The 15,888-nt window shown below is 50.9% G+C and overlaps 1 protein-coding gene across 4 annotated transcripts in view; it reads left to right on the top strand.

The window, feature by feature from the left end:
- RNF165 (ring finger protein 165) overlaps positions 1-3,202 on the top strand; it is a 103,640-nt gene extending 100,438 nt beyond the window's left edge. For all 4 annotated transcript variants that reach the window (XM_029922182.1, XM_029922183.1, XM_029922185.1 and 1 more), the window contains exons 7-8: positions 2,380-2,486; positions 2,989-3,202. In XM_029922182.1, the coding sequence (XP_029778042.1) occupies positions 2,380-2,486; positions 2,989-3,106 (225 nt within the window). In that variant the 3' untranslated portion in view covers positions 3,107-3,202. The remainder of the gene's footprint in view (positions 1-2,379; positions 2,487-2,988) is intronic.
- The last annotated feature ends 12,686 nt before the right edge of the window (positions 3,203-15,888 follow it).

Genomic DNA, 15,888 nt, shown 5'->3' with positions numbered 1-15,888 from the left:
GGTGGTTCATCGTTTAAGTGTTTGACTCTTGATTTCGGCTCAGGTCATGATCTCATGGTTCCTGAGTTTGAGCCCCGTGTTGGGCTCCGTGCTGACAGTGCAGAACCTGCTTGATATTCTCTGTCTCCTTTTCTCTTCGGCCCCCTTACCCCCACCCCCCACTGCTTGCACTCTTTCAAAAATAAAATAAACACTTTTACAAAAAGATATGAAAGCAACATACAGAATTAAAACCAATAACACTGATGTGAAAAGGTAATGTGAATGAGAACAAAGAGGTATGGGCGGAAGGAGTAAAATAAATATGAAATAGATAAGTGCTGAGAAAAGTTACTGTTAAAATAAAAGTTACATAAATGAGAAGAGAAAACCCAGAAGACCTAGAAGACTAAAAGTAAAAAGAGGAAATAGGAAAAGATTTGAAAAGAGACAATAGTTAAATATAGATTAGCTGTAAAACAAGGTAAGACTAGTAAGTTTAAGTCATTAACTATAAAAAGCAAATCATGAATAATGGTAGGGAAAAACAATAGAAAATAGGCAAATAGTGACTCTTATTAGTATCTTTTGTGGAATATCCCTTTTCTTGAAGAACCAACTGAAAGAGGGCCAGTCCTCACCAGAAACACGGTTGGGCTATTAGGTAGGCAGACCGTCATGACTCCATTCAGACTCAAAAGCCATGGTGGTTGTATGGGACTATGGGTGTAATTCTGATTTTCTGAATTCTAGGTAAGGGGACATTTATTGCAGTGGCCATCACATGGTCTGCAGTTGAAGTGTGTAGGGCACAGGGAGGCTGAGAGCAGAAGCCATAGATTTTTTAAAAAAATTTTAATGTTTTATTTATTTGTGTGAGAGAGAAAGAGAGACAATGTGAGCAGGGGAGGGTCAGAGAAAGAGGGAGACACACAGAATCTGAGGACAGGCTCCAGGCTCTGAGCTAGCTATCAGCACAGAGCCTGACATGGGGCTCGAACCCACAGACCATGAGATCATGACCTGAGCCAAAGTCAGACGCTTAACCAACTGAGCCACCCAGGTGCCCCAAGAAGCCATAGACTTTATTCAGTGTTCTGGTGAGGCTACAGTACTCCAGAGACTGTATCAGACTAAGGAACTCCAGGGCTTGGGACCAGGGACCAGAGCGGGGAAACCTGGCACTTAGGCCTGGCACCAAGCCTATAGTCATTCTGTGCATGTTTCTTATCTTATGACTCTTCAGATTTTTCTCTTGGCAAAATGGCCTCTACACCGGCTTATCTCTAGAAAGGGAACAGAAAGGCTAGTTTTCTTCCCATGGATATTAGACTGTTTCACTGCATAGCATGGAGATGGGGACAAGAAACATGGGCTGATTTCATTCACTGATTAGATTCCTTCCTCTCCAGAACATTTTTTAAGTACCAGTGATGTGCCTTCTACTTGGCCAAGTGTGGAACAGTACCTAAACAAGGGTGGGCCATGGTCCATACCATCTAAGAACTTGGAACTTTCTACAAACTAGTTAACTATTTTTAAATAATTAGCATAGAATTTAAAACAGGACAACTGAAGTCAGTAAGTATAAACAGAATGACTGTTTGATGTCCAAATCTGTGTTTGGAACTAGTGCCTATCTTAAAGGAACTTTATGGATAGGAAAAGATCCAACAATATAAAATTATAGGAGTTAATTCTAGGTTGAGGAATTTGGCCTTCATCTAGCAATAAATGAATAAATGAGTAGACATTAGTTGAGAGGAAGAGAGGAATGAAGGAAAGAAGGAAGGAAGGAAGGAATGAGGGAGGGAGGGAAGGAGGAAGGAAGGAAAGAAGGAGGAAAGCAGCATGGATGAATGGATGGAAGTTTAGATGGGTGGATGGATGGGTGGTTGGGTAGATGGATGAATGGGTAGATGGGTAGATGGGTGAAAGTTTGGGTAGATGGAGGAAAGTGAGTAAGTGGATGGGTGATAAGTAAATGAATGGATGGATGGATGAAGGGTGCTGAACCTGAATGTGAAGGAGAAACTTGGAGGCAGGGATCTATGTTGGAAAGAAGGTAGGGAGGAATGGACAGTATGAGGGGAATAGGAATGGGAAGCTGTTCATGCACAAGCCATAGTTTTTGCAAAGGATTGATTATTAGGCACCCAATTCCTGTCCTAACTCTGTGTGCCCAGGCCAGGATACCACCCCTGTATCTTAGGCAAAAAGGAAGAGTTGGGGAGGAGGCTAGGAGAAGGGTCCATGGAGAGCACACCAGCCTGTGGTTTCCTTAAGAACTTAGAAAGTTGCTGACTCACAGGTAAGGGAGGGGGAGGCTGTGGATGAAAGACAGTAGGCACCAGGTGAGTCTGCTCCAGGTAACTAATGCCTCTCCTCTGCTTCTCATAGCGAAGACCCCAGGATGGCAAAGGCAAGAAGGAAGAGGGGGAGGAGTCAGACACAGATGAGAAATGCACAATTTGTCTGTCTATGCTGGAAGATGGAGAAGATGTGAGGTAGGAGGCCAGACTCTTCTGTTCCCCCTTTCTTCCCACACAGGCATTTGTGATCGATCAATCACATGCTATATGTCAGGGTGTGGTGCTTGTTGACTTGTGCATGTGCGTGCTGACTGTGCCACAGTGTGCTTTGGAAGGTGGGTGTGGAACATTGGAAATGTGTGATGCCTCTGGTGTGGACTGGTGGACACAAAGTGTAAGAAAGCAGAGTGATTGATATGTGGCCTGGATTGATCTAAGACAAAGTCATGGCTTTGTTTCATGCTGGTCTGAAAGGGCTTCATGGAGGAGGAGGGCCATGAGATGCTCCTCCTCTGTCATGACTTCCCATCCCAGCCACAGCCTCACACTGAGGCAGGACTCCCAACACCCTCTTTGGCCCCTCCCCCAGGGTGCCAGTGTGGATCCCCAGTCCAGTGATAGCTGGTGTTGCGCCGCCCCTGGCCAGCCCCAGGCCCCTCTCTTTCCTCCAGTCCTCTGACCATCCCTTCTCTTCCAGGCGCCTCCCCTGTATGCATCTCTTCCACCAACTGTGTGTGGACCAGTGGCTCGCCATGAGCAAGAAATGTCCCATCTGCCGAGTGGACATTGAGACACAACTGGGAGCTGACAGCTGAGGGAGGAACTAGCCAGTGGACACCCCATTTTCCTTCACCAGGTCCCCCCCACGGCCATAGCCCTTGCAGCCAAACTTTGCCTTCTGAGCCATTTGATGTAGAGGAAAAGCCTGCAAGCACATTTTGTGGAAAGAGGAGTTGGCGGTATCAGTGTCTGAGGGAAAGGAGGGGTGGGGGGATGACCCCCCTATCCAGAGCAATGACTGCCCCCATCCACCTCGCTGCGCGGGAGGGAGCTGGCCGTGCCCGGAGCAGGGGTGGGAAGGGGGGGCCCACGCTGCTGAGAATCTGGATGAGAACTGGAAGGTCCAAGCTGATAGACAGGCCCCTCAATCCTGTCCTTTGAAGGATTGTATATATACCTCTCGACCACGTAGAAACCACGTAGGGGTCTCTAGCTATTTCTGTGGATGGCAGCCGGAGCATGTTAGCTTAAGAAAAATGTTGTGTGTGGTGCTCTAGTCATCTTGTGGTGGACATGTCGCTATTATGAATTCGCACCAAATATTTCTCATTGAGTTCCTTGTTTTGGTGCCTGACTGAACCAACCAACGACAGCCCAAATCTTCCCGTCTTTATGAGAAAAAAGGAAAAAGGAATCAAAGGTGAAAAAAAAAGCCAAATGAAAAAGGATGTTTTTTTTTTTTCACCCAGGTTGGGAGGCGGGAGTGGGGTGGTTCTTGTTTTGGTTTTGGTTTTGGTTTTTCGTTTGCTTTTGGTTTTCTCATGTTTACAGTGCAAGGAGTGTGGAAGTGGGGGCATCTGGGGAAGGGGAGGGCAGGAAAAGGAGGACATGGGGGCCTTCGCTGAGGCCCAGCCACCCAAGGGAACCAGCCAGAGCGAGGAAGGTAGAGTTTGGGTCAGTGAAGGGGGAAATTCTGTCTTGAAGGAGGGCTCCCCAGTTGCAGGGTACATGTACTTAGTTCCAGCCATGTCCTGGGTCCCACTGTCCCGCTGTGGAACTAGAGCGGGGCTAGCCTTCCGCTAGAGTTGTCCCCATGTTCCTCAGAGCCAGGATGTCCCTGCTTATGCCACCTTCTTCCTTTTGGCTGTGTTCATGCCCTGTCACGAAGAGGCAATTTGGCCACTGCCTCCCTATGCAAAAAATTAACTGGATGATGAAGATATGATAGCATAGGTCATGGACACTTGGTCTTGGCCAAAGTGCTCTTGGCTAGCACTCAGGGGCTGAGGTCAAACACCATGGACCTGGGGGAGGACCTTCTGCTTCCTGTGGGTTGTCTCAAATCCCAGTGGAGTCCCTCAGAGATGTCCCTGGGCCCGAGACTGTATTGGCTGGGTTTGGGAAGCCCTGTGTCCCTAGTCTCTGGCTCTTTCTCTGACTCTTTGATAACCTTGGGCAAGTTCCTCTATTTCTCTGTGCCTCATTTTCCTTCTCCTTAGAGGGGAGAGAAACGACAGTGCATCCCCATCTCCACTTCTACCTCACCTAGATGTTGTGAGGACTGATAACTATCCGCTCAACAAATTTGTGCTCTGTCCTGGGGACCTCCTTGGGGTTTAGGGATAGGAGTGGTGAGAGAGATAGATCTGGAAGTTCCAAGTGACTCCATACAATGTGTCTTTCGGTACCACCCCGCAATTTTTCTGAACCTCAAAGGGAGCGGAGAAGTGGGAGGACAGAAGAATGGAGATGGGAAAATCCACCAAATTCCAATCCCAACCCAGCTTTCTCCATCCATGTGCAGAACACCCCAGCCCAGCTGAATTTCTACCCTCTTCCTTTGCCCATCCTCCTCCCTCATTTGCACTGCCCTCAAAGCCTAGCCCCCTCTCCCCTCAATCCCAATGCCCTCGTATCAGTAAGAGAAGATAAAGGAGGACAGAATACTTATCCCCTATATGAAGAAATTCTGTAAGGTTAAGGGTACAACAAGTACCAATGGGTAACAATGACTGAGAGGCAGATTTTGGCTTGAGGTAGAACCTTCTAGCACAACCAGACCTGTCAGGCAGAGGCATGGCTGTTCTGGACACCTGCAGGCACAGAATGGGGCTGTGGGGTCCGGTGGGAGGGTCACTCAAGGATCTTACTCAGACTGAAGCCTCTTCCAGCACCAATATTCCTGTGTTCTAAAAAATTTTTACTGAGTGCCTGCTCCGTGCTGGGAGAGAGGACAGCATCCCCGCCTTGAGGAGCTTACACTTTAGCCAAGGAGCCAAGACACATACAATAGCACAAAAACAGTGAATCGCTGACACAGGGTTAACAGCAGTGAGCATTACATCATCCGATTCCATGGTTCAGTGTGTGACCTGTCTCCAGGGCTGAAGGCTGGAAAACCCACCCGTGCAGGGAGTGCTTCCGAGTCAGGATTTTGGGGGAAAGCTAATTACTAGTAGCCACAGGAAGCTGGGAATTCTCCCCAGCCCGCTTTGGACCGGGAGGCAGCTGTCTAGGGAAGGCCACTCCCCTCTTAGTCTAGGCCTCCTGTTCTCTCTGAGGCTGGTTCAGAAGGCTGGCAAGCAGAGGGAGTCAGTGCGGAGGCAGATGGCATGAGAGCTGCTGTCTGCGGGTTCTGGTCTTGGCTCTTCAGTGACAAAGCTTGTAATGCTAGAGACCCTGCTTCTCTCTGGGCCTCAGTTTCCTCAGCTGTAATGCAAGGAGGTTGGATTGGATGCTTGCTAAATTTCCTTCCAACACTCACATCCTCTGATCCTCCCTGACATCAACACATCTTTCAAGTGGTAGGGCCATGTGCCTACCGAGCTGTTGAAAACAACTTCCTGTGGGCACCAACATCTGTCTCAGGGGCTGAGAGTGGGCTGCGGCCCCCTCCTCCTCCCTGTTCTGGGCATGCTCTGAGTGCCCTGGGCCAACCTTAGGCACTAGCTGGGGTAGGGATCACCCAGGGGGGAGAGGTCAGCCTCTGACTGCGGGGGTGGATCCTGAAGCCCCCCTCCCCTCCCGGTCTCTCTGGGGCCTTTGTACCCTGCAGGTGGGCACAGGAGGGGACATGGATTCAGGCTTCTGCCAGCTCCAGGCTCCTTAGCCAGGTAGCTCTCTGGGTGAGAAGACAGGAGAGGGGTCCGTGCTTCTGCTCTCTGGAAGCCCCTCTCCCTTGTCCGGGAGCCAGGGAAGATGGAGATGAGGCAGGCTCCGGCCTCAGCACCTTGTACCCACCACCTCCAGGAAGGGAGACCCCCGGTAGTCCTCCTACTGCTCAACTCAAGGGACTCAGACCCTTTCTTGACTGAGACGCATGAGTGCCTTCTGGGGTGAGAGCCACCCCAGGATTCAAGTTGGGCCTCTTAGCCGCAGTGCAGCCCCGGCCGCAGCGGGCTGCCGAGGACTCCGATCAACGAACCCAACGCCACAGCCACAGCCACAGCCACAGCCAGCTGGCGCGAGCAGGGGGGCGGGCCGGGGCGCGGGGCTCCGCTGCTGGCCCGGATGCCCGGACTCCGTGGCCCTGGCCCAGCCACCGGGACAGGACTCAAGCTACCCTTCTGCAATTGTCCCAGCCTCCCTGCAAGTATTCTCAACTCTTTATGCCTAATGAACAAGCACAGTTTTTTCAATGGTGAAGAAAAAGCACCAGATCTTTTTTTTTTTTTCCTGAAGAAATCCCCCAAGCCCCCCGCCTTCCGGCGGGACAAACACTCCCCACGTGGGGCTGTAGCAACGTCTGTCAGGTCCCCTGTCGTGTTTCATCTCCTGCGCGTAGAGCAAATGCTAGAGCGATTTCAGCTGATAGAAAAACAAAAATGAAAAAAAAAAACACAAAAAACAAAAAACATGGCACGTTGCTAGTTTACAGGGTTTTGTGAGTTTAAATGCCTTATATTTAACAATCATAATTTATGACTAACTTGTAGATATCGTGGGTTCTTATTTAATTATTTTTATAGTTGTTTTGCATTTTTAATTATAATTTATTTATTTAGAAAGGATACTAATTTTTTTTATTACTCCTATTACCTCATTTCGGCGTTGTTTCTGGGAGTGGAATGCTTTGCATGCATTGGTACGATGACAAACAACTATGAATACGAAAAAAAATTTAAATAAAATTCCGCGAACTTTATTTCGTTCCAACTATCAGGGTGTGTGATTGCAAGCTGTCCTACTGTGGTGCTGGCCTCTTTGGATACATTCCATACGAAATGCAAACCTTTGATTCTGTATGCTGTGACCTAGTGAAAAACTCCAATATAGTGACTGTATTTAGCACATATATAAATATAATTTGCACTCGTCAGCAGACTGGGGTAATCCTTTCACTTGCTACCCTTGCCCCCTCCCCAGCCCCCCACCATTAACCTATTTTTCTCTTCCCTTACCCTTCCCACATCCTCAGCCATCCTGCCTGGATCCTCCAATGAAGGTCAGGGGCCCCTAGGGGTCACTCTCTCCACCTGGGCTCCAAATCTCTCTGGTTCCCGAACTGGGCCTTTCAGACATTACCAGCTGGAGCAGCTGAAAGCCAAAAAGCCTGATTTGTTCGAAAGTGCCCTGGACTGGAGGGTCAGGAGGCTCGGGTTCTCAGACCAGTTTTATTGCAAACTTCCCTGTGACCTAGAGCAAGTCGCTTGGCCACTAAGTCCCAGCCACTGAGTCTGGGCAGAGGGGAGGGAGGCAGAAGGGAGGGTGTCTAGGGTCCCTCAGACCCAGGTAGACTATGACACAGATCCAGTGGGGACCCTGCATTGGGCTGTCTTACCCTCTCAGGATAGAAGGAAGGAGAAGAGAAAGGATGGAGGAGTGGAGAGGAAGAGAGGAAAGAAAAAAGGAGAGGAAGAGAGTGACCTGAGAATTTATTCAGTGGATTTGCTCAAGGTAGACACCGGGAAAGGGTTTTGTCCTTTTATACACAGCATCCAGCGGGAGTCAGGGAGGCCGGACAGGTGGACACATCCCCAAACACAGGACATGTGCTTTCACAGGGTTCAGTGGTCATTTGCAGAGCAAGCTGAAGTCCCCATCTCATGAGATGTGGGGAGGGCGTAGGCAGAACAGCAGCCCCGAAATGTGGGATTGGGGATTGGCACCCTGTCCTGTCCTCTCTTGGAGCCTCTGTTGTTGAGTACCCTCGACAACAGTTTGGGTCACGGATTTCAGACTCATGGTCTCTCCTTCCAGTGTCTCCTCCTTTACCTCTCCCCCTGCTCCATGGCTGTGGTTAGGGGAGGGACTTGGGTGGAGGACGGGATGTCCCTCCGGTCTCACTGCTCCTGAGGACCACGAATGCTAGGGGAGGGTTTGGGGAGGCAGTCACCTCAAAGGCTGGCAATGCTGTGAGCCCAGATGCCTCTGAGAGAGGGGAGGTCCATGCCTCCAGGAGAGGACTCGGAGCCGGGACTGTGACCCTGGAGGGACACCCTCCTGTCCTCCTTCCCTTCTTTTCCTGCTCATCCTTCCTCTTGCCTCTTGACATCACTGCCTTTGCCTGGTGGAGAAGTCCATCCTCCACATGAGGCCCTGGGATGGTGCTGATGGGGGAGGAGGCGGAGGCCCAGACCCGCCACCTGCCGGCCCAGGCTTGCAGGAGTGGCCGGGCCACGTAGGGTTCCTAAGCCCCACCTTTGCTCCAGCCGGCCTGTGGGCCCTGTTCCCTGGGCTTCCTGCCTGCTGCCTGCCCAGCTTCCCTTTCTGCCTCTGCCCTGGAGCCCGGTTCTCCTGCTTTTTACCTTGGAGACAGCATGCCCACCACACTGCCAGGCCTGGTGGCCCCCTCATCAGGGCTCCCGGATGGACAAGCCTTATGCTGCTCTGCGGGGTCAGAGTGGGAAGGGGCCCTTTGCCCTGGCTGGCCTGTGCGCCCCCTGCCCCCCGCCCCCCTGCCCCCCCTCCCTAGCCCCACCTTGGCCTCGGACGTGGCTCATTTCTCAGCTCCAGAGCCAGCCACACCAGGCCCGCTGGGGTAATTCAGTTGCCCCTGGTAAGTGAAAGGATTATCCTCAGTGTTGATTGTCCTTTTTTGTAATCCTCCTGCTGTTTTGTTCTGTTGTGCTGTGCAACATTTTGCTACATAGACTATTTTATAGCAGAAAGCTAGAAGAATATTTATTATGAATATTAAAGCAATAGTGCATCAATGAAAAGGCGGAGACATTAGGAATTGTGTAAATGCTTAGATTCACTTTTGGTGGATTTTTTGTACTTTATTTATAACTAATAAAAATGAACTGCATTGCTAACTACACGTCGCTCGTGCAGGGTGCTTATTTCCGCGCGTGCCCAGGGCTTGCCTGCAGAAAGCCTCTCAAGGACCTGTCTATATCCAAGAAATGAGGTAATATTACCTTTTTCCCATCCGTTTGCCTCACTGTCCTCCTGTTTCCCTTCTCCTCCCCCTCTCACCCCATCTCTTCCTCCTCTCTCAACCCTTCCTCATCCCCTCTCCGCCCCCTCCTCCTTGTCTTCCTCTCTTCCTCCCCCTACTTCCCCCCTCCCCCTGTCACCCTCTTTCTCCTCTCTTCCTCCTTCCCCCCCTCTTCCCACCCTCCTCCCTCCCCCTCCTCCTCCTTCCTCCCCCCCCACTTCCTTCCTCCCTCTTCTCTCCTCCTCCTCCCTGCTAGTCTTCCTCCGTGACTCCTTCCCTCATATCTATCATTCTCTTTTACCTCTTTATCTCTCAAAAAATGTGTTCAGTGCCATGGATCTAATTAATGTGTTTCCTAAACTTTAGTTTATGAATCTTAAAGGGGAAAGTTCTCATTTTTTATCAAATTTCAAACGTAACCTCTTGTGTTTTGAACCAGACAGCTCCTCCGTTTCTCTGTAACAGAGAAGGAGTTGCTTTTCAACAGTTGTCATGAATTTCTCATTTCTTTGTAAGAGCTCAAGTTGATACTCTGCAGCGTGTAAAGTCCGTTTCTCAATGTGTGGATCAGGCTTTCTGTCATCACCTGAAAACAGAACCCATATTAATAAGCCTTTTTGTTTGTTTGTTTGTTTGTTTAAATAATGGACTTCACTTTTTAGAGCAAGTTTGGGTCGACAGAAGAATGAGCAGAAAGTACAGAGTTTCCGTGTACTTTCTCACCCAGGTGCCCCTGTTACTGACATCTCTCCTTAGTGGGGTGCATTTGTGACCTCTGATGAGCCCATATTGAGACATTATTATACAGAAAGACTGTAGTTTACATTAGATTAGTGACCGTTCAAATCCCTAGTTGTGCAAGCGAATGGTCCAAAATGCTGTCTGTAGCCTCCCACACAAGTCCATCTGTGTTTCTGGATCCACGGACCAGGGCTCCGTAGTCCTCTCAGCCCACCTCTCACCCTCAACCGTCGTGTGCACCGGGGACAGACGTCTCCCTTCCCTGGTCTTGTGAACTGCAAAAATGTGGACGGCAGACTAGGCTCCTTCCAGTTTTTGAATTCCATAGGTTTCTATTTACAGGCCCTGCACCCCTCCAGTATCCTTGTCTTGTTTATAACTGCAATGGAGGTGACCCTGGGAGGGGGGGCCTGGGCTAGCTTTGGGGTGGGGCCGGGGGCTGGGACAATAGTTCTCTTTCAGTGGATTTTATGCCCCCTGACCCCCAGTGGGCAAGTGTACACCCTTCCTAATCCTCTCCAACCTCGTTTACCCCCACCTTCCTAAGGCAGTGCCAGGGAGGAAAGAAATTTCTCAGGGAGCATCTAGGCTCACACTCTGCAGAGGCCTGTGACCCCCAGGTGCTTTGAGGCTCCCCCAGGAGGTCAAGTTAAGGAAGAAGAGTCTCTGTATTAGTCAGGGTTCTCCAGAGAAACACACCAGTAGGAGATACATTCAAAAGGAGATTTATTGAGCAGAATTGGCCGGCGTGATTACGGAGGCTGAGTCCCGGCCCCTGCTGCCTGTGGGCTGGAGGCCCAGGAAAGCCGTGATGGAGTTCCCGTCCCAGTCCCAGGGCCTGAGAACCTACAGAACCGACCGTGAGAACCCCAGTCTGACTGCAGGAGAAGACCCATGTCCAGCTGGAGCAGGTAGGCAGGAAGGGGACAGATTCTCCCTTCCTCTGCTTTTTGTTCTATTCAGGCCCTCAAGGCGTTGGAAGGGGCCCACCCACACCAGGGAGGACAGTCTTTTCTGAGTCCAACACTGAGCTCATCTGGGAACCTTCACAGGCACATCCCCAGTAACATTTAATCAGGGTACTCTATGACCAGCCAGAACCATCACATCACCCGCACCTAACCCGGGGCTCTTAGCTGTCTCCCAGCTGCTTCTGTCTTCCCTCCAAGCCCTGCCCTGCAATGAGACCTCTCACATTCAGCCTCCTGCTTCTCCCCAGCACTGTTCTGGGTGGGGAGGAAGGGGGAGGAGACCCCCCCCCCCCGCCCCTGCCACTCCTGGGAAGTAGGAACAAGGAGTTCTCTTGCCAGAGCATCGCTTTCCCACTCCCCTTGCCCCCGGTGGCAGGCCCTAGCAGCAGCCGGAAGCCCAGCAATGACACTTCTCCACACTTGCCCTACACGTGCTGAGCAGCCCTCTGTCTCAGAATCGCCCCGTTGGCCCCGCAACCCTCCAGAGCAGCTGTTCTGTCATCTGTTTTACGTGCCCAGCTTTCATCCAGCGTTTTTTGTTTTTTTCCTTCAAGGAAAGCCCTGTCCTTGGGTTTCCTATGCCACCTGTTAGCTGTGCAACTTTGAGCTAGTTCCTTAAATGGCCTGTGCATCAGTCTCTTCATCTATGAAATGGAGATTGTAATAGCACCTCCGTCATACATCTTTATGAGGATTTAATAAGCTAATATATGTAAAGTCTTTAACATGTGTCTGGCTATAGTATGCACTATATAAGTATTAGCGATGATGATGATGATGATTTTTTAAAAAATCCCTAGGGCCCCTGGGTGGCTCAGTCCATTGAGCATCCAACTTCGGCTCAGGTCATGATCTCACAGTTGATGAGTTTGAGCCCCACATAGGGTTCATTTGCTGCTGCCAGCACAGAGTCTGCTTCAGATCCTCTGTTTGGCTCTCTCTGTCTTTCCTCCTGGTTAAACTTGCACGCGCTCTCTCTTTCTCAGAAATAAATCAACATTAAAAAATATCCCTGCCTTCCATAGTCTTTCTCCTTGGTCCTCTTGTTCTCCCCTCCCTTTCCTTGTCCTGTAAAGTTTTCCAGGCCCATCAGCATGTAGGTTTCCCCTCTGGCCGCCCGGGCCATGGTCAGCCACCAGCAGTGTCTTGTCCACTAGGAAAGCTGGTAGCTGAGTCCTCAAAGCCAAGACTTCTGGAATCACCACTTTGTAACAGTCTTTTCTCATTCAGTTGGAAGTTCTAGAAGAAAAGCCACATGAGGCCTCTAGGCCAGAAAAACAGAACTCCCCTTTTCTCTAGCTCACAAGCAATCCCAGCTCCTCCAACCATGCAGGTGCTCCATCCAAACTTCCCCCATTAAATTTAGGGCAAAAGTGCTCTTTCCTCCCTTACTCTCCAGATCCATCTGGCCCAGACCTCCTTCTTTCTCATAGGTTCTGTTTACTCCCTTTGTCTAAAGCTGAGGCTCCCTGACCTGTTCCCCGAAACCCCTTACCTTGCCCTCAAAAGTTCAGGGCATTTGGGTGCCTGCCAGGGGTCAACGCCTGGTGCCATGCTCTGCCGAGGGGCTGGATAAATGGGGGCACCTGTTTAGGAAGCACACACAGCACCAGGGGTCCTCAGGGTGTGGGGCACCCACCATACTTCTGACCTCATCTGGTTGGACCCCACACAATCAGAATTCTGAAGGCGTGTAACTGAACCGGCGTATAAAAGTAAACTGAGTTTACTTTTTTCAAAATCTTGGAAGAAAAAGGTTGTTCCACCAAAAAGCTGAGAAAATAAATTTGGAAGGTTTTTGTTTGACCTACTTAAGGGCAGAAGTGTTTTTTAGACTTTGGTGCAACAGTTTGTGTGTAAATAGCTCGTGCTAACTGCAGATGAGTCTTGTCTTTTCTCTGATGTGGACCCCTGGGGATATTTATTTGGAAATACTTTGTTAGCAGTTACTCGAAAGCAATGCAATTAAATTTCTCTCCAAATATTCTTTCATGGAGACTTGTCTCTAAATCAGGAGAGGAAAGATGGAGCAGATCGAAAACCTTGTCACTCAAGAAGCCATCAAAGCAAGCTGTGGGTGCCAGGGGGATTTGGGGAGGGGACACGCAGCTCTGGCAGGCTCTGAAGGAATGCCCCGGAGGCTCTGCGGGAGGAAGAGACCATTCCTTCCTTTGTTTCCTTCACCCTGAGCCCTGGTGAGGAGCTCTGTCTTGGCTGGAGGGATGGCTTGCAGCACCACCTGCCCTTGGTGCTCTGTTTGCAGCGGGACCTCGGGTGAGCCGGACGCAGGACGGACTGTCCCAAGAGGGTTCACCCTCACCATGCTGGCTGCTGCGTCTTAGCCTAGGAATTCGGATGGCAGGGGTGCAGAGCTTTGCCATTGCTAAGGGTAGAATAACTTCCTGCTTGGGGCCAGGATTAGGGAGCAGCAAGGGGGGTGCCCTGGGAGCAACACTTAAGCTACAGCCCTACCATTGCAAGAGCCTGAGGTTGAGCTCTCCCTTAAAGTTTGCACACTGGGCTTCTTGCTTGCTTTACCATAAGCCCAGCCTTGCTTTCTCCCTCCCAGAGGAGATTCCTGTGATTGTCTACAAGGAAGAAATGGAACTTGGAAGGTAGAGCATCTCGTGGGGGTCCCTCATTCCTTCCTTGGGGCAGAGTGCCCTTCTCCCCAACCACCTTATAGGCGGTGCCTCCCACCTTTGCCTGCATCCTCAGCAAAGCCTGCTGGAGAAAGGAGGACCATATGATATGGTTTGCTGAGGACCCTAACACTCCCTTGGGCAAGGTGGTGCCCACAGAAACAGGGCTGCGGAGACTGGACCCACCAGGTGTTGAATTCTGGAAGTTCTGGAAGCCCTGTGATCCCCCTGCCTATGTGCCTCTCCCTCCACCTCCTTCACAGAGTGTGAAGCGTGTCAGATCATCTAGTTCAAGCCCAGCTTTGCCCCTGGAGACTGTTGGGGGAGTCAGATGCCTGCTCTGCCCCTACAAAGCAGAGAAGGCTGACTAGCATGGGGCCTGGGAACATGGTGGAGGGATGGGTGGGTGAGCGGCAGGAGATTTCAGGACAACACTGTATCAGCAGGGGCCCAGCAGGGAGGACAGTGTGTGTGGTGGTGCTGGAAGGGAGCCTGCCAGACATGGAGATGGCCCAGGTCCCAGCACTTGGGGAACCGGGTTGGGGGGAATGTACCTTGTGGGTAACAAAGTGCACCTTCGTGCACCAAAGGCGTGACCACTGTTTATGGGGTCTTCACAGCAGCACTGTCGTGGGTCTGGACAAGCCGTTTGCGAGGAGGGCAGAGGAGGCAGGCAGGGAAGGGATGGAAAGTACTAAGGTCATAGTGCGTGTCGTCAAACCAGGCCTGCCCCATCCAGGTAAAAGTGAGCTGACCCTGGGCACAGCAGCAGGATGATAACACGGCTGTTCCTGTCCAGTTCTAGCAGATCAACAGGACAACAGCTGCCGCGTTCCACAGTGAGGGCACTCGGTGCTTGCCGGAGGGCATGGCGGAAGACTATTTTCAACTTTGAGCTGATCATGCTTCTCCAGGTTCAGCTGAAGAGGCGGCTGTGGCCATGGGACCAGGACACTCAGAAACTGCTGTTGATGGCCTGGGAGTACCCCTCTCTCCTGGCTGCTCTTCTACCCAAAGCTAGTGACCGCGACTTCCACAGGGCTACCTGGGGAGGGGACATGTCCTGCCCCCTCCACAGAAATCCTAGAGATGAAGGATGGGCTGGCTGCTGATGGCAGAGATGACTGGCCCAGATGCCCTCATGGCGTCAGAGCAAAGGATGCGGCAGGACCTACCTGGATGTCTTAGGTCCTAAAAAGAAGACAGAGTGGAGGCAGAAGCGTGGAGAAAGAGCCTCCATAGGCGTCCTTCCTTTCCTTCCTTCTCCAAGGGATCAGAACCAGGGGTCAGCAAGAGGGGAAGCAGGAGTGACAGTGCGAGGAGGGGGAGTGGGTGCCCCCCATGCACCCACACGTGTGCATGCACACGCACATGCACACACAGTTGTGCTCGTGCACACATGCTCGTGTCCCCTTCATTTCTGGTCCTCCTGTGATACCACTGAGTTGAGGGATGGGAGAAGATGAATTCTCAGCATGACTTTGGCCTTTACATCAGAGCCAGACATTTAATTTTTTTTTTTTTACTGTTCATTTATTTTTGAGAGAGAGAGAGTGTGTGTGTGGGCAGGGGAGGGGCAGAGAGAGAGGGAGACACAGAATAGGAAGCAGGTTCCAGGCTCTGAGTTGTCAGCACAGAGCCCGACGTGGGGCTTGAACTCACAAACTGTGAGATCACGACCTGAGCCGTAGTCAGACGCTTAACCAGTTGACCCACCCCAGTGCGCCAGAGCCAGACATTTAAATTGCACAACTGTAATGGGCTTTGTGACTTAAGGTGGTGGCTGCACTTTTTACAACCTAAGTAAGAGAGTTCAAAAGAGCTTCGATGCCTAAGTTTCATCCAGGATGGGGGTCCTGGGAAGGTGAGGGGTGGAGGGGCAGTTCCACAGAAAAAGATACAAATAAAGGTATTTTTTCTCCCCCACACCCACCACCCCAGCTCCCTGGAGGTCTGCCTGTTCAACATGATGGACACACTCCCCCTTCAGTACAGGTGCTAAATTAAAACTGCCCACAGATTGACTCATTCAGTCCTTATGATGACCTATGCGCTGGCTATGATCATTGTCGCTGTTGGACAGGTGAGGAAGCGGAGGCCCCAGCAGATGAAATAATGTGCCCAAGCTTGTCCAAGCTCTC

The sequence above is a fragment of the Suricata suricatta genome, chromosome 14 (genome assembly GCF_006229205.1).
Source record: "Suricata suricatta isolate VVHF042 chromosome 14, meerkat_22Aug2017_6uvM2_HiC, whole genome shotgun sequence".
Classification (NCBI taxonomy): domain Eukaryota; kingdom Metazoa; phylum Chordata; class Mammalia; order Carnivora; family Herpestidae; genus Suricata; species Suricata suricatta.
Note: the sequence above shows the minus strand (reverse complement) of the source record. Positions and strands in the feature narration are given on the sequence as shown.